The following is a 22,906-nucleotide window of genomic DNA, read 5'->3' as shown; positions in this document are numbered from 1 at the left end:
ACTTGCTGATCAGGGAAATGATTACCTGATCAGGTATTAAAGAAAGCATATAAGTTAAACTATGCCTACTGGCTGGTTGGGAAAAATAGTCAAAGGACTATATTTAAATCATGATTTGAATATTTGAACTGCTCCTGAGGATTAGGACTCCTCTCAAGTAGATCTTAGATTAAAAAGGGCTTCAAAGGAAAGAAGATGAGTGGAAAGCACAATTGATCAGCAATGTCTACTCATGATGCTGGATTTTATCTTGTGCTGTGATACTATAGATTAGGAAACTGTCCAGATTCTCAGATCATCTGTTGTATTTTAATCTGTTACAAATTCTAGCCTAAATTTAAATTTCTGCCTAACATAAGCCACTGGATAAAATGACTGCATTAAAACTGGGTCTCTGATCTAGCTCAAAAACTTATTTTAAAATGAACGAAATAATGGCCATATTGCTATTTGTTTTAGCACTGCTAAGGTGCCTATAAGAACTGTTGGGTACATAATTCCAATGTTTCTTACTCTCAAATTGAGAAATACTGCATTATCCCTATCCAGAAAACCGTTATTTCTACAATGCAGAATGGAGGAACTATCACCTAACATCCGATTTCCCATCTCTATTCCTCTGCCATTATGTATAAAAAAGGGTTATAACTGGAATAACCAAAAATGACTCCTTTTTGGATGTCTTTGTTAATTGATTAATGTATTGATTCAGTGTCTCTGAAATATTCTTTGGAGTGGATCTTTTCATAGATAATGTTATAGATCAGGAGTCCCCAACCTTTTGGACCTCAGGGACCACTAATTTCATAATTTTAAATCCCGTGGACCATTAATATGATCTGCCTAATGACCAGCTGGGTGGGCATGGCTAGGTGGTCATGTGACTGGGTGGGTGTGGCCAACTTGATGTCACTCATGTTGAGGGGCGCCTTGCCAGCCTCTACTCGTCCCTTCCAGCCACTCCTCGCCTGCCCGCCCGGGCTCCTTAGGGCCCCAACAGGAAGCAGTTGTTGGAGCTAAGCAGCCACCACGAGAAAGAGTTGGCAAAACAGCTGGCTCAGTTCAAATTGGATCTGACCAAGAAGGAGGCTCAGCAGAAGCACCTCATGGAGGACTAGGAACATAGGCTTTCCAAGCAGAGGGAAGACCTGCAGGAGTGCAAGGCCAGGTACCAGCACCTGGAGGCTCAGCGGGCTGAGATGGTCAGCCAGTTCCAGGCCATGATGCAGTCCCACTGGAAAAAGGCCCTCCGGCTCTTTGCCACCAGTGGCGCTTCCCTCCAGCCTTCACCCAAAGTCCTGCACCAGGAGGCTGAAGCAGACCCCAAGTTGGAATTTCTGCCCCCCTCCAACCCGCACAAAAAGACCCCAAAGGGGGAGACTCTCTGCAGCAACACAAACGTTCATTGCACGTATCTGTCCCAGGGGCCTTAATTTGAAGACCCCAATTTAGTGCAATATAAGAAATGCAAATAATTTTTCTACAGACCACCAAAATTTTCTCCGTACCACTGGTTAGTGACCACTGTTATAGATAATGTAAATTCTTGCCTGTTAATGTCTGTTTTCCTGCTTTTTCCTGCCCTTTAATTGTTTGTATCAGTTAATGTTTTGATATTTCCTGATACTTAATAAATAATAAAATGATACAGGTACCAAGACAGATCTTGAACGGAGTGGTGTATTCTTGCTCTGATCTGAATATAAGAATTGACTAGGAATTTGTTGGGTGCAAACTAAACTGGAAATTGCCCTCAATCATTTCCCAGCAAGAACTAGTTGAGGATAAGACTTTCCAAAATTCAGAATTCTAAATCCTGTTCTGGGGTTGAAGTTTCTGTGAGAATTTTACCTATGAAACATTTCTCATTGAGGGGTGGAATGAACTAGATGCTAGCTCTCTGTCAGTTGGCATTTATTAAAACACATGCAAAAGTACTCTCAGGAAGAGACACCATTTTGAGTATGGAGAGAGTCAAAATAATTGGAATAGGGAAGCAACATCAACGTGAACAAAAGCTGTGCGAATTGAACATGAACTACAATCTATTCCAACTGTTATTTGACCTGAATTTAAAGGAACGTCTATGTATCTGTACGGAGTTCCTAACACCTCATAATCCTTTGTTCCCAGTAGCATTTTATTCTTTAGTGAAGTAGCTACCAAATCATTAACTATGATAAAGACAGGTTTGAGAAAGCTACTGCACGCTAACAGTTGGATGGAACAAGGAACAGCCACAGGTTACCTGCCAACAGATGATGTCATTTGAGTACCCAATGACATCTCTTAGAAATTAAATCTAGAATAAAAACGCCCAATTAGATTCCTTTATGATAATAATGTGGGCAGAATATTGAAGGGTATTTCCAGCTACCTAGGTCTTTCTACTTTCACTTCCCTCATTTGCCTTTCAAGAAACACTTGAAAAGCCCAGCAAACTTTTAAAAATTCCCATTTCCCAGCCATCAACCACATTGCCAGAACTCAGCTCCTGAGGCAGTAAAGACCATGGAGGACGACCATATTCTTCTCCCACCAACTGGTTCTACAAGACAACAAGCAAGGTATTTGTAGCTACCACTCATTTTATTTCCTTCAGCTGAGTTTTGAGTTTCCAGTATTGCACCTTCTATCGTATTGAAAAATAGGGGACATTTGATGTAGCTGAGAAATGTGGTAATTGGAGCGGGGGGTATCTTTCTGCAAACCTCCCAATGTGTCTAGAAACATCTATGCTGATATAAGAAGGAATTAAGACAAGCATTTAAGTAGACCCTCAGTGCATTGGCCAAAGGCTAGTGGCAGTTTTCCATGCACGATGCCCTCCACCTGGGTTGGTTTACAATTTCCAGTATCCCATCCTATATGCTGGTGGTTGCGCTAAATGGGAGGTAGCCTGTTCCAACTGGAGGGAATATGGTGGCAAAAGCCACAGGCTGGGTTATATGGATTTTCAAAACGGAAGAACAGAAAACATGGGAAGCACTGAAACTGTAGCATTATGAAAAGTACATAGAAACAAGCTCATTTTGTGTCCATGGGGTTGTGTGAATAAACATGGGTGAGATTATATTGCTTAGATTATTCTTGTTTTTGTCTTCAGCTATGATTTATTGAATAACCTATAATTGGCTTTTATACTCCTGTCACGTCGTAAACTATGTTTTATAAATCACAATATAGTTCACGCTATATGCTAACCCAACCATATTTAGGCTTAGGATAATTCAATTCAATTCAGTTCTTAGCACAAGATTATAAACCTTGTTTAAGTGTAGTCATATTTCTAACCTTGAATCTTTTCATGCTGGGCTTGCTTCATTAGCACAATCACTTTAGGGCAATCTTTCAATCTCATCAAAAAGTTTAGACACTGTGCTTCGTGCTTAAGAAAACCAGTCAGGTTATAAGGAAGCCACAATATGTGTTATCAGTTTAACAATATATTAAGTTATGCGCTAAAACCAATTAAGTACTGGAGCTATTTTTAAATCACTGGCAAAGAATTATCCATTTTCTCCGGTATATCACCATTTTCAATTTTGTTTTACAATGGTACTTTGGAAATATAACTCAGTTCTCTCTCCCTTTCCTTTTCCTTCCTTTCTAAGCAGTAAAAAATGTTCACTTATTTTTTAAAGTGCAAAAGTACAAGAGAAGTAGTCAAGGGTTGATTTGTTATACTCTACGTTGTGCTAGCAAACATTTCTTCGTTTTCACTTTCAGCTTCTATTTTGCAAGCAACAAATCCATATTAATGAATTAGATAAAGGTCTCTTGGGAATTTCCCAGTTTTGTTTTTGGACAGCAGGTTATTTTGTGAGCTATAGAAGGGGTAAGATACAGGTTGAGGAAAATAGGGATTTTCTATAATTTGGTAGGGGACTTTTTTTTAATTGGCCATGTATGGTTTTCTTTTAAATTTGAAGCCTATTCCACTCTATCCATTTTGGTCTGTGTTATATATATATATATAAAGCACACTTTTATCTTGCACTGTTTGTTTAGGAGGGTGGTGGTAGAGTATATACTTAATTGCCTCTATGCTATGCTAGGTTTGGCAACTTTCAAAGTGGGGGGAGGGAGGGATTTCCATGAGGGAAATTAATCCTTTGGTATAAGGGAAAAAAAATACAGGTAGTCCTTGACTTACAACCACAATTGAGCCCAAAATTTCTGTTGTTAAGTGAGCCATTTGCTAAATGAATTTTTCTCCATTTTACGACCTTTGTTGCTACAATTGTTAAGTGAATCCCTGCTGTTGTTAAATTAGTTAAACTGCTTGTCACAAGGTCGCAAAAGAGAATCACCTGATAGAACAAAACAGAACAAAACTTTATTGTCACTTTAAATGTAAATTGAGGACGCAGTTTGTGGGGGCAATAAGCTGACTTTGTATAAATATACAAAAGTATGAAGGCTATTGCTTAACGCATTGTAAGCTGCCCTGAGTCTCCGGAGAAGGGCGGCATATAAATCAAATTAAAAAAAAAAAGTACACTAATCAGTATACATTAAATTGAAATTTTGTTGCATTCAGCTCTCAAAAGATAACCATTATACATATACACACACATATATGAGACAGAGAAACATCACAGTCTAGTTCGAATGTGTACATATACATGGCAGGGAAAAAAGGAATCCTGTGAATTTATAAAACGGATGGCATAAGGAACAAAGCTGTTATAGAATCTATAGAAGTAGTCCTGCTAGAAATACTTCGGAACCTCTTCCCAAAGGGGAGCAACAGAAACAGACCGTGAAGTGGGTGTGTGGGGTCTCTAACAATGCTTTGCACTCTAAGCACATGGTGCTTATAAGCAGTATCCTGAATAACAGGAAGCGAGCTTCCTATACTGTCCTTACCACTCTCTAATATGGACTTTCTATCTGAGGCACTGCAGCCACCAAACCAAACCGTGATGCAGTTTGTTAAAACACTCTCAATCGTGCCTCTGTAAAGAGTGGCCAGGACAGAAGGAGAAAGATGTTTTCTCCCCATCCAAAGCAGGAAATGCAAACACTGGTTTGCACGCTTCACTAAGGATGATGTATGAAGAGATCAAGTCAGATTGTTAGTTAACTCCACCCTCTGATACATAATACTATTGACCACCTCCACAGCTGCAGCCTTGATACAGAGTGGAGTAATAACTATGCCAGCTCTTTCTAAAAATCAACAATGATCACCTTGTTTTATTAACATTCAAAATCAAATTATTTTTATTATGCCAATCCACCAGAGCCTTCACCTCCTCCCTATAAGAATCTACATTGTCATTCCTGGATAAGACCCACCACTGCCGTGTCATCCGCATATTCAGTGATGGGTTTCAAACATTTTTACTACCGGTTCTGTGGGCGTGGCTTGGTGGGTGTGGCATGGCATGGCTTGGTGGGCGTGGCTTAGTGGGCATGGCAGGGGAAGGATACTATAAAATCTCCATTCCCACCCCACTCCAGAGGAAGGATACTGTAAAATCTCCATTCCGTCCCCAATCCAGGGGAAGGTTACTGCAAAATCCCCATTTCCTCCCGATCAGCTGGGACTTGGGAGGCAGAGAATAGATGGGGGCAGGGCCAGTCAGAATTTTTACTACCGGTTCTCCGAATTACTCAAAATTTCCGCTACCAGTTCTCCAGAACTAGTTAGAACCTGCTGAAACCCACCTCTGCGCATATTTCACAATATGATTCCTAGCAGATTTTGCACAGCAGTTGTGGATCATCAAGGTGAACGGTAGCGGACTCAAGACACAGCCCTGTGGGGAACCCGTACTCGAGATGGGGTTGGAGACTTTTCTTCCAAATCGCACAAACTGGGGCCTAATCAATAGGGAAATCAAATATCCTATGCTTGTCACAAGGTCGCAAAAGGGGATCACATGATCCCAGGACACTGCAACCATCATAAATATGAGTCAGCTGTCAAGCTCCTGAATTTTGATCACTTGACCATGGGGATACTGCAATGGTGGTAAGCGTGAAAAACGGTCGTCAGTCACTTTTTGTAACTTTGACCGGTCACTAAATGAACTGCTGTAAGTCAAGGACTACCTGTAATGACTTCATTTGCTCTTTCTCCATAGTTCTTTTTAATTTTAACAAAGTCGCAAGGGGGTGGATCACAGAGTCTTCTTGCTATCTCAACTAACTCGGTAATTACTGCAACAGGCAGAGGTCTGCATTATAAATAGAAGAACTGTCTAAGCAACGTGTATCTCTAGCAGAATCCTGCAGATGTGCATTCATCATGCAGATGTTTTGGTGCAGGACCTCAGGTTAGAGAGGGAAGGACAGACATTAGGATGGCTGGGTGAGTACTGACACAAACCTCTTATATTTGGCAGAAATTCTTGCAGCAAGGGGACTGCCTACACTGTCTTTTCTCTCCTGGGGGTCTTGCTCCTCGCTGGCCAGGCTGTGACTGTCTACTTTGTGTATCAGCATGACAACCAGATCACCAAACTGACCAAGAACACCCAGCAACTGAAACTGGACTCCCTGACCGGCAGCATCTCTAAAAGTTAGTCAGCTACCCACCCCCTTCCTTTCACTTTCAGCTGCAGAGCGCAAAGATGATGGATGGCCCTTAGACAAGGTTTACTTGTGACATTTGCAATTGCACAGGCTCATCGTGATCTCTTTATTTAATCCTGCTTGGAAATTACTTTTTGAAAGTAATTTGTGGTTGAGTATGAAGGACAGAGGGACATGGTGGCTCAGTGACTAAGACGCTGAGCCTGTCGATTGAAAGGTCAGCAGTTCAGTGGTTCGAATCCCTAGCGCCACGTAATGGAGTGAGCTCCCGTTACTTGTCCCAGCTTCTGCCAACCTAGCAGTTCGAAAGCACGTAAAAAATGCAAGTAAAAAAAAATAGGGACCGCCTTTGGTGGGAAGGTAACAGTGTTCCGTGAGCCTTTGGTGTTTAGTCATGCCAGCCACATGACCACGGAGACGTCTTCGGACAGCGCTGGCTCTTTGGCTTTGAAACGGAGATGAGCACCGGCCCCCAGAGTCGGGAACGACTAGCACATATGTGCGAGGGGAACCTTTACCTTTACCTATGAAGGACAAGGTTTCTGACTAAAAGAAAGCTAGCCAAAATTTCTATTGGGCATACTCACACATGCACAAAGGTAAACATGCCCTTGTCTTGCTTCAGAGATTTGTCTGGATTATAACCAGGGACTCAAATGTCCCTGGTTTGACACAACTATAAGGGTAGAAAGCACTTGTGAATGCTCTTATGTTTATCCCTTTCTGTATGTATTTTACAACTCTCTTTCTTCCCACAGATGTCCAAAGATCAGGCCCAAAGATGGCAATAGCTAATGTGATGCCTTTGGCCCTGAGCGAACCAAAGGTAAATAGGACAGATGGTGAAGGCCACTGCTCCCTTCCATGGCTTATTGTTGTCTATCTATGTTGGATTCCCAATAGTTCCTCTTGAACGATTTCAGTGGGCAGTTCTGCAACTTCTGAAAAACTGGCTAGTTTTAAAAGTTCACCTTTCACAGCACTGCAACGAAGGTTTATGTAGTACTCTCAAGGCAACACATTTATTTTTGCACAAACTTTCACGGATCATGGTTACACACCATTTAGAATTGTTTAGAAGTTTACCCACAAGTATATTTAGAATTGATACACACAGTGAGGAGACCATTATGTTTAAATTATTTCAGTCCCTCCTTCCTTCCCTTATGATCACAAGAATAGGCAACCCTTCCTGCCACTGCCTACTAAAATTCCAGAGACATGGGAACTCCTTCTAATGTTCTCCTTTCCTGGTATAAATCCCTATTTTCTTTTCTACAGTTTCTGCAGATGGAAAACAAACTGACTAATAGCACCGAGGATCAAGTCAAACGCCTGCTCTTGGTAAGGGGTCTCGCCTTGTTACTTTTGTGTTTGTGACAAAGCATTGTGTCCCGATTGTGGATGCTCCAGCAAATCTGCATTCAGTGTGATGTTCTCTCTTAAGGCTGTGGCTCCTCCTTGAGCCTACCTTCCGTCCAGCATTAGGCAGGGGAGAATTTGCCGTTCTACCTTGTTAGAATCAGTTCTGAGTCTTCACTACTTTTCTAAATCTCATTAATCTACTTTGCTTTTCAAGCAGCGAAGTTGACCGATGAATATTTTTTCCGGACATGAGAATCAGCAACGATCCTTGACTGCAGATACATACAATCTGTGGAAGAACTGAAACTCAAAGAAAAATGGGAGCGGGAAGGGCCTTCTTTAGTGAATTTTACAGAACCTAGCAGTAGTTTCTGCCAAGATTTAAGGAAGCTGCCGATGAAAGCACAGCATATCAAGCTGCAACTTTTGGTACACCAGTTTGCACTGGATAAGTTGATTAGCAGTTTTTTTTTTCTTCAAGCAACAAAGCACAAACTGTAATTCTGTGCCGGTTTTTCACAGTCAGGCGTGTAACTGCTTTGGACCCTGGCCAGAGAGTTTCTCTTGCTAAGTGCTCTCACTTTAACTGTGCAAAGAGAGCTGTATTTTTTATTTCAAATTCATTTTTTGCTTGATCTGTGTGCTTTAGCACCACTCCCCAGCCTAGATATTCACATGTATTCAATGTCAATTGTGCTAGATGAGTGAAATTGATATTTTCAAAACCTCTTTGGCTATCTGCTTTTCTCATGATGAGAATTACATTCAGATTTGGAATCCCAGTGAGACAGATTGTCAACGCTTAAGGAGCCTGAGTGGCGTAGGAGGCTAATGCTTCCTACTAAGGCAGCATTTAACATCCAGCTGCCTGCAATTACTGCGAGTTCAATTCTCACCAGGCTCAAGGTCGACTCAGCCTTCCATCCTTTCTAAGGTGGGTAAAATGAGGACCCGGTTTGTGGGGGCAATAAGCTGACTTTGTATAAAATATACAAAAGTATGAAGGCTATTGCTTAACGCATTGTAAGCCGCCCTGAGTCTCCGGAGAAAGGCGGCATATAAAAATAAATATAAAAAAAAAAAAGTAGACCAGACTAGCAAATAAACTCTGCAGTAGCGTTAGCCTTCCTTTAGCCAAGAAGGTTAAATCTACTCTGAGGTTGGATGTAATAACAGTCTTTTGCCACACTCTCATTGTGCTATACCTTCTCTCTCTTCCTATAAATCAATGAATCAGGGAGGTATCTGCCTAAGCCACTTCTTAATGTCATCTGTTCCTGGACTTAAAAAATGTTTCAGCTTCTTTGGTCTAGGTAGCAGCTGCATGCAGAGGTGGGTTTCAGCAGGTTCTGACCAGTTCAGGAGAACTGGTAGCAGAAATTTTGAGTAGTTCAGAGAACCGGTAAATACCACCTCTGACTGGCCCTGCCCCCATCTATTCTCTGCCTCCCGAGTCCCAGCTGATCGGGAAGAAATGGGGATTTTGCAGTAACCTTCCCCTGGAGTGGGGTGGGAATGGAGATTTTACAGTATCCTTCCCCTGCCACTCCTACCAAACCATGCCATGCCATGTCATGCCCACCAAGCCACTTCCACAGAACCGGTAGTAAAAATTTTTGAAACCCACCATTGGCTGCCTGTCTCCATCAAGGTCCGCTTCCTTGAATTTAGAGAATTTAGGAAGGGAATTGGAGAGAGGAGAACTATGGTTTAGGGATGTCAGCATCTCCTTTTTTATTTTAAAATACCATTCAGAAGAATGAAGTGGTGGTCCAGTTCAAATGTACAGAACTGTCTCACAGTCCTGTCTAGATGATCTTACATATTAGGGACTTTCTTAAACTGCTGAAACCAAGTTGCTCATAATGTGTAAACTAAGCCTAGTCTTCAACCTGGGTCATACAACATAAAAAGTCATCACACACGTTGCTTCATTTGGGTTAAACATTGTGGCATGAAACTGACACCAGTTGTTTCAATACGCCATAGTTAAACAAACTGTAGTTTGGCATAACATGTGGATTCGTGCATAATCCTAAACCACGTATTAAACATAGCTGCAAAGGCTTAGCCACATCATAAGCCGAAATGAAATGAAAAGAACAATCAGCATATGAACCTGACCCTGATGCTCTTGAACAACAGCCCTTCTTGTATCTGTACTGTAAATATGTCTCTTTCTTTAGCGAGAAAACCCAACCAGAACTTTTCCTCAATTAAAAAGCAACTTCCTGGAAAATATGGGACACCTGAAGATCCGCATGGCTTACAATGACTGGAAGGTAAATCTCTGTCATTCCTAGAGTCTTGTTCCTCCTCCTTGGATGCCCTTGATTTTCTTTCCTGAACCCTCATCTCTCTTCTGTGATTCTCTCATTTTCTTATCAAGATCCTGGACTGCCTTATTCTGATTTCCACTATCTATAGGAGAGTCAAGTATAGTCCTACCAGAAATCCTCTGCTTTTCTACCTTCCTCTCTACTTACATAAGAAACATCTGCATCTTCCTATGGAGCAGAGGTGATATTCAGCAGGTTCTGACCAGTTCTGGAGAACCGGTAGCGGAAATTTTGAGTAGTTCGGAGAACCGGCAAATATCACCTCTGACTGGCCCTGCCCCCATCTAATCTCTGCCTCCTGAGTCCCAGCTGATCGGGAGGAAATGGGGATTTTGCAGTAACCTTCTCCAGGAGTGGAGAGGGAATGGAGATTTTACAGTATCCTTCCCCTGCCATGCCCACCAAGCCACGCACACTAGAACTGGTAGTAAAAAAAATTGAATCCCACCACTGCTATGGATCTTCAACAGCCTTCTTTAGGAGATACGGATTATTCTCCAAGAGGTTACCAAGGAAGGGCAGAACAATAGTGGTCTTAATTTAATATAATTAACCTTCAGTAACGATATCTGGTCCGTTTGCAGGAGTTTGAAACCTGGATGCACAAGTGGCTGATCTTCCAAATGGCCCAAAAACAGAATACCGAAGAAAAAGGTATGTAATGCTAGACTTGTAGGAAACAAACAACTTTTAAGCATGAAATTCTTGGAAGCAAAGGATGAATCCATTCAACTCAGAGCAGATCAAAGTGCCATGTCCTACTTGTGCCTACCATCCTAAAGAGGTGTAGGAAATGAGTAGGAACAGCAACAATATTCTAGAATATTCCAAGTGTCGTGATGTTATCAAGCTTTGTGAGGAAAGTTAAATACTGAGGCATATGCAGAAGGATCAGGATAGAATAGGGTTTGTCTCCCCCAGTCCCATTTTATGTAGCTTTGCTTATTTCACAGTTTAGCATCAGTACTGTACAGTACAGGTAGTCCTTGACTTACAACCATTCATTTAGTGACCATTTGAAGTTATAATAGCACTAAGGAAAGTGACTTATGACCGGTTTTCACCCTTACAACCGTTGCAACATCCTCATGGTCACGTGATCAAAATTTGGGCCCTTGGCAACTAGCCTGTGTTTATGACAATTGCACTGTCCTGGGGTCATGTGATCCCCATTTGTAACCTTCTCAGCTGGCTTCTAACAAGCAAAGTCAATGGGAAAAGCCAGACTTGCTTAACAACCACATGGTTCACTTAATAACTGAAGTGATTCACTTAACTGTGGCAAAAAGGTTCTAAAACGAGGCACAGCTCACTTAACAACTGCCTTGCTTAGCAACAGAAATTATGGGCTCAGCTGTGGTTGTAAGTTGAGGACTACCCATACATAGCATTATAGTAATGAAGAAAGCCAATTGCAGGAAGATGCCTTTGGTTGAAGTGCATCCAATCAGCAATAGCAATAGCACTTAGACTTATATATCGCTTTACAGGGCTTTACAGCCTTCTCTAAGCGGTTTATAAAGTCAGCATATTTCCCCCAACAATCTGGGTCCTCATTTTACCCACCTCGGAAGGATGGAAGGCTGAGTCAACCTTGAGCCTGGTGAGATTTGAACTGCCAAATTGCAGGCAGCCGGCAGCGAGCAGAAGTAGCCTGCAGTACTGCACTCTAACCGCTGCACCACCGTGGTTTAGCAATATTGAATGATGAGGTCAAAGAAATGTACAGCGTGGGCACATCAGGGCACATTGTAATGTACACATACGTATGATCAGGGTTCATAAGGGAAGAACGGGGGGCATGCAATGGCTCACTGATTAAAGACGCTGAGCTTATCAGCTGGAAAGCTGACAGCTCGGATTTGAGACATGAAGACACACAACAGCACAACAGGGTGAGCTCCTGCCCCAGCTCCTGCCCACCTAGCAGTTACTTGCCCCAGCTCCTGCCCACCTAGCAGTTTGAAAGCATGTAAATACAGGTAAGTAAATAGGTAAATAGGTATCACTTTACTTTGGTAGGAAGGAGGGGTGAAATGTAAAATGTGTTACTACCGGTTCTGTGGGAGTGGCTTGGTGGTGGTGGGGTAATGTGACTGGGTGGGCGTGGCCAACTTTTTAAAAAAAAAAAACTTTTCAAAGCATTTTTTCTAATGCTTTGAAAAGCCTCTGGCGATCAGCAATTCAGCTGGGATTGTCAGAGAGGTTTTTTTAAAAAATGCCTCTCTGCTGATCAGGCAACTCAGCTGGGATCGTCAGAGACTTTTCAAAGCATTTTTTTTACCACCTCTTCAGCCAAGAGGTTGCAGAAAAAAATGCTTTTAAAAGTAAAAAAAAAAAAAAGCCTCTGATGATCGTGCGACTCAGCTGAGCATGGGGGGGGGGGCGCGCAGGGATTTTTGCTACCGGTTCTCCGAACCACCTGCCGCCATCGCTACCGGATCGGGTGATCCGGCCCGAACCGGGAGCATTTCACCCCTGGTAGGAAGTTAACCGTGTTCCATGCACCTCAGCATATAATTGTGCTGGCCACATGACCACAGAAATGCCTTCAGACAGTGCTGGTTTTCTTGTCTAAATAACAGAGATGAGCACTGCTTCCTAGAGTCGGACACTACCAAACAGGGGAGGCCTTTACCTTTAGGGAAAGAACTCAGCAGTTACTGCTTTTTTTTTTTTTTGACTGGAGAGAAGCCCCATGTTCTATGAAAGAATTCAAAGGCGCCATCTTGTAAATGAAAATCTCTTGTTCTGTTGCAAAGGGAATTTTGCCATTTCCACGAATTTCTTCTTGAGTTTCAGCTCTCCATCCTACACGGTCCTCCCATCTTCCAAACATTCAAAGTTACAACGGCACTGAAAAAAGTGACTGATGACTAATTTTCACACTTATGATCAATGCAGCATCCCCATGGTCCTGTGATCAGAATTGACTCATATTTGTGATGCTTGCAGTGTCCTGGGTCATGTGATCTCCTTTTGCGGCCTTCTGACAAGCTAGATTCACTTAGCAACAGTTTGACTAATTTAACTATTATAATGATTCACTTGACAACTGTGGCAAGAAAGGTTGTAAAATGGGGCAAACTCACTTAAGAACATACATTTTGGCCTCAATTGTGGTATTAAGTCAAGGACTACCTGTTAACTTGTTGAGTCTGGTTGGTTGATGAACTTTTCATACTGTAGAGCCCAGAACTTATACGGAAAGAGAAGAGAAAGCACTAGAAGTCACAAAGCAGAAAAATGTTCTCTCTCTCTCTCTCTCTCTCCCTCCCTCCCTCCCTCCTCTCTCCCCATCCCTCTCTCTCACACACGTCTGGCAATAAGTGATTCATTTAATACTTCAGTTACAAGTTAGACGTTGCATCTGTGAGGAAGGAAGACCCAAGATGCAAATTAAGAGCCTCTTCAATATAATTTAAAACCCATGGGAACATCTTAGGCATTTCAGCAACTCCCTCCGCAAATGATTCAATAATGCTTCAGTAGGTTATGTAACAAACTTGAGCACCAATCTTGTATTTAAGAAGAATTCTTCCTTCTGTGATTTCTGCAGTTTTTGAAATCAAACCCAGTGGCTGAGAGTTTCATATCAATTAGCCACCCAGCAGTCATCAGCCACTGCCCCCATTAGCAGAATTTATATTAATACTACCTCCATTAAACTACTCATTAGCGTTTGCTCTCATTAGGCTAAATGGTTTCCTTGGGAGCCATCCCAATGAAATAGCTGTCCTAATTAAAGTGGCATATTGTTACAAAAAGCATTATTTCCTTACCCTTCCCTTTCCTTTGGTATAGCTTAGCAATGGAACAACCTGTTTTGATGATTAAGGAGTAGCCAACACAGTCAGCCAAGCCATATGTTAAAACTTTGCTTTGAGCTTCCAGGCTGCTTATGTGTGGTGTGATGGTTATACAGTAGACTTGGTTGCTCCCCTTCCCTTCTAATGTGAATTGTGTATGCAAAAGCCCCACCATCCTGGGAAAAGCTCTACTGAATGCTGCTCCCTGAGAGACTGGCTTTCTGGAGTGTAATTGTGCCACATTCCGAGAAACACTTCATTTCTGAATTATGCTCCATATATAAATTTGTCATATTTAATTACATTAGCATTGGAGAACTGCATCTCTTCATACATAGTTGAAGTACAACTCCCATCACTCCTCATATTTTTTTTTAAATTATATCCCAAGTTAAAATACAAACTCCAAAAGAAAAAAAAAAGGACAAGGCAAAATGATGAACAAGACAAAAATGGACATAAAACAACAATGAAAAAACATGCACACATACAGTCTCCGCTAGCTGAATACTGATAAATATATTTCAACAATAATAGTTCCCCCCTTGCAAAACAGGTCCACAGTTTATAAGAACAGTTAACAGGTAAACCCAACAGCAAAGCTAAACTTTAAAGCCCTCTGTTAACAATTGATTATTGTAATTAACTCACAGAAAGTCCACAATGACTTCTATTCTATCATACACCACTGTAGTCATTAACTCTGATTTGTCTAGGATCAAATATCCTAGATCAGGGGTGTCAAACTCGCATTATCACGGTGTTGTCAGGTGATGCATCCTGAGTTTTCCCTCCTTCTCTAAACCGGCGTGGGCGTGGCCAGCACGTGACGCATCTGGCCCATGGCCCGCGAGTTTGACAGCCCTGTCCTATTTGACAACTCAAACCATTACTGGCCATTTATTTATAAAAAGAGAGTGGACAGCCATTTGTCTGAAATAGTATAAGTTTTCTGCTTGAGTGGAGGGTTGGACTAGAACAGTGTTTCTCAACCTTGGTAGCTTGAAGATGGGGGGACTTCAACTCCCAGATTCCCTGCTCGCTGGGGGATTCTGGGAGTTGAAGTCCACCCATCTTCAAGCTTCCAAGGTTGAGAAACACTGGACTAGAAGTTCTCAAAGATCCCTTCCAACTCTGTTGTTTTGTTATTGTCCTTGCTGGGTGAGGCTGAGGGGAGTTGGCACCAAAGCCTGCACTAAAGGCCATACATTCTGTATTATCATATGTGCTCTTCTGAAGACAACGGATGTGATTATTGTGTTTTACAAGTGCTTTAAAAGGACAGCGAGAGTACTGGCAATCAGTTCTAAATATTAAAATTTCCTTGGTTCTCCCTTTTTTTTTTTTAAAGGGAAAACCAAGTGCCAGAAGGAAGAGTGTGTTAAAGGTGTCCATCCAGGAAGATTCTGTGCCCATTGTGATGAAAAGGGGAACTATCTGCCTTTGCAGTGCAGTTCCAGCAGCGGCTATTGCTGGTGTGTCTACAAAAATGGCACAATAATTGAGGGCTCTAAAATCTTTGGACGTCCAGACTGTGCTGGTAAAGAGCTTCTTTCTGCTATCAAGTGGGAGAGTTACTAATGTGATGGTTACGGTTATGAATATTAAATTTGTTTGCCGCCCATCTTGCAGTCTGAAGCGACTCTGAGTTGCTTATAGTATGATACAAATATCCAGACAATTAGAAATATAAAAGCATATAAAAATTAAACTAAAAATCCATAGGTCTGGAGTGAAGAAGCAGGAGAACCTTCTCTGTTAATGCACCACCAACCACCTCCAACCAACAGCTTTTCCTTCAGGACCCCATAGCCAGGTTTTGAGGTATTTTCTGAAGGCTAAAAAAAAGAGAAGGCAGATCTTACCTCCTGTGCAAGATATTCCAAAGAACAGGGCCATGGCAGAAAAGGCCCTTCTCCTGGATCTTACCAGTCAAATTCCTTGGCTGATGAGATCTGCAGTAGGCCCCTTTGCAGCACGAATGGGAGAGGCCAATCCCACTGAGAAAAGGTGGTTGCACAGATATCCTGGATTCATGCTTTAGAGCAGGGGTGTCAAACTCACATTGTCATGGTGGTGTCATGCGATGTATCAGGATTTTTTCCCCCTTCGCTAAACTGGGCATGGGTGTGGCCAGCACGTGACGCATCCAGCCTGCAGGCTGGGAGTTTGACAGCCCTGCTTTAGAGACCTTTAAAGGTAATAACCAACACCTTGAATTGCACCTGGAAGCAGATTAGCCTCTAGCAACTGAGGCAGGGAGGTTGCTACACACCAAAGAGGCTGGTACAGCGGCAGTACTCCCATTTGATCCTGTGAGCCTTGTCTCAGAAACAGAGTCTCCCATCTGGAAACATGAGGAGCATGGACCCTGAAGGCCAAAAGAGATTCTCAAATGACAACTGCTACTCCCCCTGTCCAGAGTTGGGTTTCAGCAGGTTCTGACCAGTTCTGGAGAACCGGTAGTGGAAATTTTGAATAGTTCGGAGAACCGGTAGTAAAAATTTGGACTGGCTCCTCCCCCATCTATTCTCTGCTTCCTCCCAGCTGACTGGGAGGAAATGGGGATTTTGCAGTAACCTTCGCTTGGATTGGGGAGGGAATGGAGATTTTACAGTATCCTTCCCCCGCCACGCCCACCAAGCCATGCCACACCCACCAAGCCACACCCACAGTAAAAAAATTTGAAACCCACCACTGCCCCTGTCCTGTGGCCTTGGTTATTGCCAAACTCTAACCCCCCAGGGTACATTACTGAGAAGGTCTGGGAGTGAGTTCAGAGGGCTGGAACATGCCACTGGTCTTAAGCATAGGCATCTTCCACTGGCTTCCATCTATATGCCCCATGCCCATCATCACTTGACTGAATCGCCCCATTCATTTTTAAAGCTTTTGTGCATAAATTTTCTTGATACACAATGCAATGATCTTTCATCAAATGTGAGTTGCTGGCAGCAATTGCATTGTCTTCCATTAGTTTTATAAATGCTTTTTTTTTTAACCAACCATAGCCAGGCCACCATCAGTAGCTACACCAGATTTGTTACCAATTTTTTTAAAAAAATCACTTTAATATAATTTCTATTGCTTCAGGTAAATCAAGTTTGGTTGTGTCTTTTAATGGTACTAAAACCATTTTTTAGTGAGATATTTGTTATCAATACCCCTAATAAAAATGGGAAATAGAGTCACATTTGTAGCATTACTACTTCATCTACTTCTAAAGCATAAAATTTGAAATTACTAATTTTACTCTCCAAATCTCTTTCAATAGAGAAAGATAGAATTTTCTATTTTTTTGCAATTTGCCTGGCTATAGTCCAGTGAGACAAACTGATTTTATAAAAATCCATTAAAAAAATTAGGATAAATTATTTCTGCCATACTTTCCATAAATTGCTTAATAAACTCACCGCTAGTAAATGGTTTTGATTTTTCTGCAATCAGATTTTCTACCACCTAACTTTCACAATAGTCGTAAATTTGTTTAAAACATGGTTGAGATGACATACTTTTTTCAGTTCTGCTATTTTGTTTTTACAAAACATCCCTTGATATGCATCGAATTTGACAGCATGTTTTACATATGTCTTTCCAAATTGTAATCTTTAAAACTGACACAATTCCCTTCAAATTAGGCATAGTGCCTTATTATTTGTTTTGACAAAAAAGTATTCAACTCTCCATTTTTTGTTGAAAAATTCTTTCTTAATCCACAATTTTTCTTTTTTAAGGTTTTGGGGTTTTTTGACAGGATGTTGAAGTTGTGCTTTCATAAAAAAAATAAGCAACCATTTATTTTTCTAGTATTAGTGATGGTGCATATATAATTATATCAATATCATGAGCAAAGAACTATTTAATTAATTTTTGCACCACTCTACCACAGTTGCTAAAAAACTATTTTAACTTATTGTTTTATAAACTAATGCAGTAAATCCAAGTGCAGTAATTAAATCAGCAAACTTACATGTCTGCTTCCCAACAAAAAAACTTAATTTTTTTTTGCTGGATTAATAAACGTCTGTCTTCACACGCACACATACATTATATTATCACACACATATAATTTGTTACCACTGCATTTTACTTGCCAAGCTGCAGAAGCACATCTAATGTCTGACACACGTGGATTTCTATTCAACTATGTGTGGTGGGCACGGGAGGTGAAGTTAACACAGCTCTACACAATATTTGATTATTGCCTACGTAGTACATACTTGAGTACTGTGCAATTGAGTCATGAAAAATATAGCTAAAAATCACATGTTAAAAGTTTATATCTTCGGGATGCATTACTAGCAGTTCAGGGTTATATGTGGGCCGCAGGTTGGACACACACCTGATCTAGACCATGATAGCAGTGTTCCAATACTTGAGGGGCTGTCACAGAAAGGACCCGGACAACCTATTTTCCAAAGCACCTGAAGGCCAGACAAGGAATAATGGATGGAAGCTGATTAAGGAGAGCTTCAACCAAGAAATAAGGAGAAATTTTCTGACAGTGAGAACAATCAACCAGTGGAACAGCTTGCTTTCGGAAGTTGTGGGAGCTTCATCATTAGAAGCTTTTAAGAAGAGATCTGTTAGAAATGGAATAGGGTCTCCTGCTTGGGCAGGGGATTGGACTAGATGACCTACAAGGTCCCATCCAACTCTGTTATTTTGTTAGACCAAAGGGAGGGGTTGTTGGTTAATAGACAAGCTAAACTAGGAATATAGGTACATCCTGATCATCCTTCGTGTACTAATAGAAGATTGGGGGGGGGGGAGTTGCTTCTAGAAGATCAGGGGGCTTTTTGTAAAGCCAAGACAGCTTCATCCCAGGTTTAAACAATGTGTCAGTTGTACAGTTCCTGGAAAAGGAATAGCTGAAGATTCTGAAATACACACAATAAAGGAATGTTGGTAAAGACGAGAACATTTGCAGAGATAGAGATTTGATTAGGGAAAAGACAGCTACATTTGTCAGTGACTAGACATCCTTTATTGATTTTTTTTTTTTTTTTGCTGAAAATGGAAAAAATGTAATTTGGAATTTATGGGATTAGAAAAAATAGAATATGGAAAGAAGGAAGCGATGATAGAACTATAGAAATGGAGGACAACATATAAATGCATTTATAACAGCTGTAAAGATCAGAAGCCACTTCTTCATATCTTTTTGCCTTTTCTGTCTATTTTCTTGTATTCCTTCTTTTCTTTTTCTTCTTTAAGTTTGTATTTTTTTTTTACTTTGTAAAACATTTAATATATATATATATATATATTTATAGGAATAGCTGGTCAAACTGAAGCACCAGTCCACCCCACTCAGCGCCTCCCTGAAACAACCCCCCCCCAAGGAGGTAATATTTGTTGCACTAATACATTCTTTAAAAATTTAAGAAATAGACGTTTTCAGCTCTTTAATTGTGCCAATGTTTTGTTTTCGCAGGCATTTTCGATCCTGAGAATGGAACCTATTCTGGAGACCAAAACTGATGGATCTCTTCAGGTGACTTGAGGAGAACCTTGTTCAATCTGCGCAGAGGGCTCTCTAGGGCAGGGGTCTCCAACTTTGGCATCTTTGCTGGCTGAGGAACTCTGGGAGTTGAAGTCCACAAGTCTTAAAGTTGCCAAGGTTGGAGACCTCGCTGAGGAATTCTGGGAGTTGAAGTCCACAGGTCTTAAAGATCCCAAGATGTCCACAAGTCTTAAAGATGTTGGAGACCCCTGTTCCAGGGCAGTATCCTGCTTCCCAAAATGCTTAGCTACAGATAGCCACGGCAGCCTCCCCCAACTTAATACTCTTTAGATGGCTGGATGTTCTGTTTGCACGCTCTTTGGCTTGTTGACTAGGAACTGTGTTGAAATCCCAGCTATATGGAGATACCAGGTTAAGTAGGGCTGGCTTAGGGGGACTATAAAGGACATAAACTCCATAGCTCCTTATCCGTACTCCTCATTTCCCAGCTAATGCTGCCCATCTCTGATTCAGAAATGGTGTAGAGATATCATGGCTAGTAGTAGCGAGTTGCGTCTTACATTAGCTAAAAATTTCTACCATGCAATAAAGAACTGCAGTTCAAATGTTATTCTGAAGGAAAGGGAAAAAAAAACTTGGTTAGGTCCAGTTGGCCTAATACACTGCTGAATGTGTAGGTTTCAAGATTCCATGTTTATAAAGTTTTAGATGCATGTCCAACTAGATTGCAGAACATACAAATGTCTTTACGCTTCATAATGCTGGAACAACAAAAAAAGTTTTTTAGCTATATGCATGTGTGAAGAACGTATGGATATACAAGTTAAACAAGCAGCTTCCTTGAATCGGTATGACCAAATTTATTGAACTGGCACCTTAAATATTTAGAGCTTTGCATTAAATAAATGTCATTTAGAATAACTTGCAGGGGAAAAGGTCTGAACAAAAGGAGCTTGTGGCAGTACATGGGTAAGTTGAATAATGCTAGTTACATTGGCATCCTTCAGTCTCAAAAAACTATGGTATCGTGCTCTGGAAAGAGGTCCTAAAACAGCATCTGGTGTGACTAAAAAGGCCAATTTGAGAGTGGCAATCCCTTCCACGCTGAAGGCAGATATATTCTGTCCCCTGCCCAGCCCCCAGATTTCGCTGGTTCCGGGACTGCCTCTGCCTCAGCCTGTCGAACAAGTGTCTCTTTGAATTGGAGAAGGCCATGCTGCGTCTTTAGCCTGCAAGTTGAACAATCAGAGGTCAAGGTTTCCCAGTCGTTAATGTCTGTTCCCAAGGCCTTTAGATCCCTGTACAATGCTACAGTAATCCATAGGATATGATTAAAACATATACGATTGGTTTGGTATCTTGAAAATATGTGGACTTTCCCACTTTAGAGAGACCAAGCTAGACTCAGACCTCTAAATAATAGTTTTGTTTCTGTAACTAGTGTGGTTACCATTCATCTTTCGTTTTTCTTTTTTTCTCCTTAGAAAATATGAAACAAGGAGGCCAGCACATTGCCCTAAGAAAGTCAAATTGTCTTCATCTTGTTTCACTTTTGCTCTGCTTGGATGCTGATTTCAAGAATTACTGTAACAGCAACCTGCTTCTAAATTTATCAGTTTAAGAATTATCTTAAATGGAAAGGAGGAAAGGCTGGAAAGTAGCTTAATTATTACTGTCAACAATGCTCAGTGCAGAATTATTCTTTTAGAAAAGTGACCTTTGCTTATCCAGGACTTTAACAAATAAGCAAGAAATTTAGATATTTCCCTGTGTAATGTTCATGCCCCCTCCCCCCGATTTTGATGTTTAATCAGTTAAGATCATTCAGTGCAAATATTTCAACATCAATCCTGTTCCATATGTCCATTTGCCATCAAACAGGAATTTAAAACATGACAAAGATGCAATTTCTCCACAATGTTTTCTTTGCAAGGTTTATTTCCCTCAGATTGCCTCTCCTGATTTTACAAAGCCCACCTATTCATATCATTATTTACTTCATTGTTTTCTCAACCTTGGCAGCTTCAAGATGGATGGACTTCAACTCCTAGAATTTGAAGTCCGCCCATCTTGAAGCTAACAAAGTTGAGATACACTGATTTACTATATTTTATGTGAATGATTAGAACAAAATCTCTAAAACAACTTTCCTGAAGTGGCACTCTCCAGATGTATTATTACAAGGTCAGAAATCTAGGCCAGCATGATCTTTGATCTTACTGTCTAAGACAGTTTAACCATGGCAATCTAAGATGTTTGGGCTTCAACTGAGCCAAGAATTGCTAAGGTTGAGAAACCTGTTCTAGGGATTCTGGAACTTGCAGCCATCTGGCAGACACCAGGATGGGGCATACTATTTTACAGGGAAGGAAACATCCTTACTTCCAGAAAGGTCAACTTTTCTAACTGGATGGCATAGGTAGCATGTTTTTTCTTTCCAAGAAAAGCTTAGTAGAGTATTAGACTTTGGCCTGCTGAAGTGTATGCATGCTTTCTTTAGTAGTATCCTTAACATAATCTTTAGAATAGTTATTGAGCAAGTTACGATAAGCAAAGAAGTCTTTAAAACATACTTCTAATTGATGATAGGCTCTCAAGTTTATATACCAATCCTAGTCTATGGTCTGTTAATGATGCACACTGAATATATAATCACTGATAACAAACTAAGATGATTTTAATTATAAGCTTTTGCAAAATAAAAAAGTAATCAGCTAATGAAGCACTCTTCTGCTGAAGTGGATGATTGACCCTTTCACATTCTAGCAACGCACAGGCTGCCAGAATATCCTCTCCTTTGAAAAAACTGCAGTTGCGGAAAGAAGATGCTGCAGTATTTTGTTCAGTAATTGCTAATGATGTTATTATTCCTGACATGCTTTCATTTGACTGTGCATACAATCAGAAGGCAAGCGTGATGGGGATGCTGCCTTTCTTTTTGGCCACTGCAGACTTCAGGGAAGGGGGATCTACATAAAGAACAGCTTTCACGGAACGCCCCATGCATGACCTTCAGAAGCAAGCTGCAACCATTTTAATGGGCTTCCTTCCATAGTAACAGTGTGAAGGATTGAGGCCATGGTTGAATTCTGCTTGGAATCAGCAAAGCTTGTCAGTCACCTGCGCTTTGCTGACATCCACACTAGGTTGGCCGCCACAAGGTGTGATGTATAGAGATGAGTTTAATAAACGTTGATCAGATCCAATGGATGCAAAGTGCCACTGCATAATTATACAGGTGCGGATGGAGTAGTTAAGGGATCAAAACATAACAGTTGGCTTACATAAAAATACTTATATGAAGAACCCTTTTCCAAACACTTCCATTTCCCCTTTCGTATGATTGTTTGCATATTTTGTAATAACATACAGTACTGTCT

At 41.1% G+C, this 22,906-nt stretch overlaps 1 protein-coding gene across 1 annotated transcript; it reads left to right on the top strand.

Moving 5' to 3' along the window:
- Nucleotides 1–2,355: 2,355 nt before the first annotated feature.
- Nucleotides 2,356–22,248, top strand: CD74 (CD74 molecule). Its single transcript, XM_034402385.3, has 10 exons — nucleotides 2,356–2,567; nucleotides 6,357–6,532; nucleotides 7,305–7,372; nucleotides 7,828–7,890; nucleotides 10,098–10,193; nucleotides 10,835–10,904; nucleotides 15,411–15,599; nucleotides 19,336–19,407; nucleotides 19,497–19,556; nucleotides 21,011–22,248. Exons 1-9 carry the CDS (start codon nucleotides 2,512–2,514, stop codon nucleotides 19,541–19,543), a joined length of 837 nt encoding a protein of 278 aa, XP_034258276.1. The 5' UTR covers nucleotides 2,356–2,511; the 3' UTR covers nucleotides 19,544–19,556; nucleotides 21,011–22,248.
- Nucleotides 22,249–22,906: the final 658 nt, after the last annotated feature.

The sequence above is a fragment of the Pantherophis guttatus genome, chromosome 2 (genome assembly GCF_059756535.1).
Source record: "Pantherophis guttatus breed Tessera chromosome 2, ASM5975653v1, whole genome shotgun sequence".
Lineage (NCBI taxonomy): Eukaryota > Metazoa > Chordata > Lepidosauria > Squamata > Colubridae > Pantherophis > Pantherophis guttatus.
This window is presented reverse-complemented; position numbering and strand designations above follow the sequence as displayed.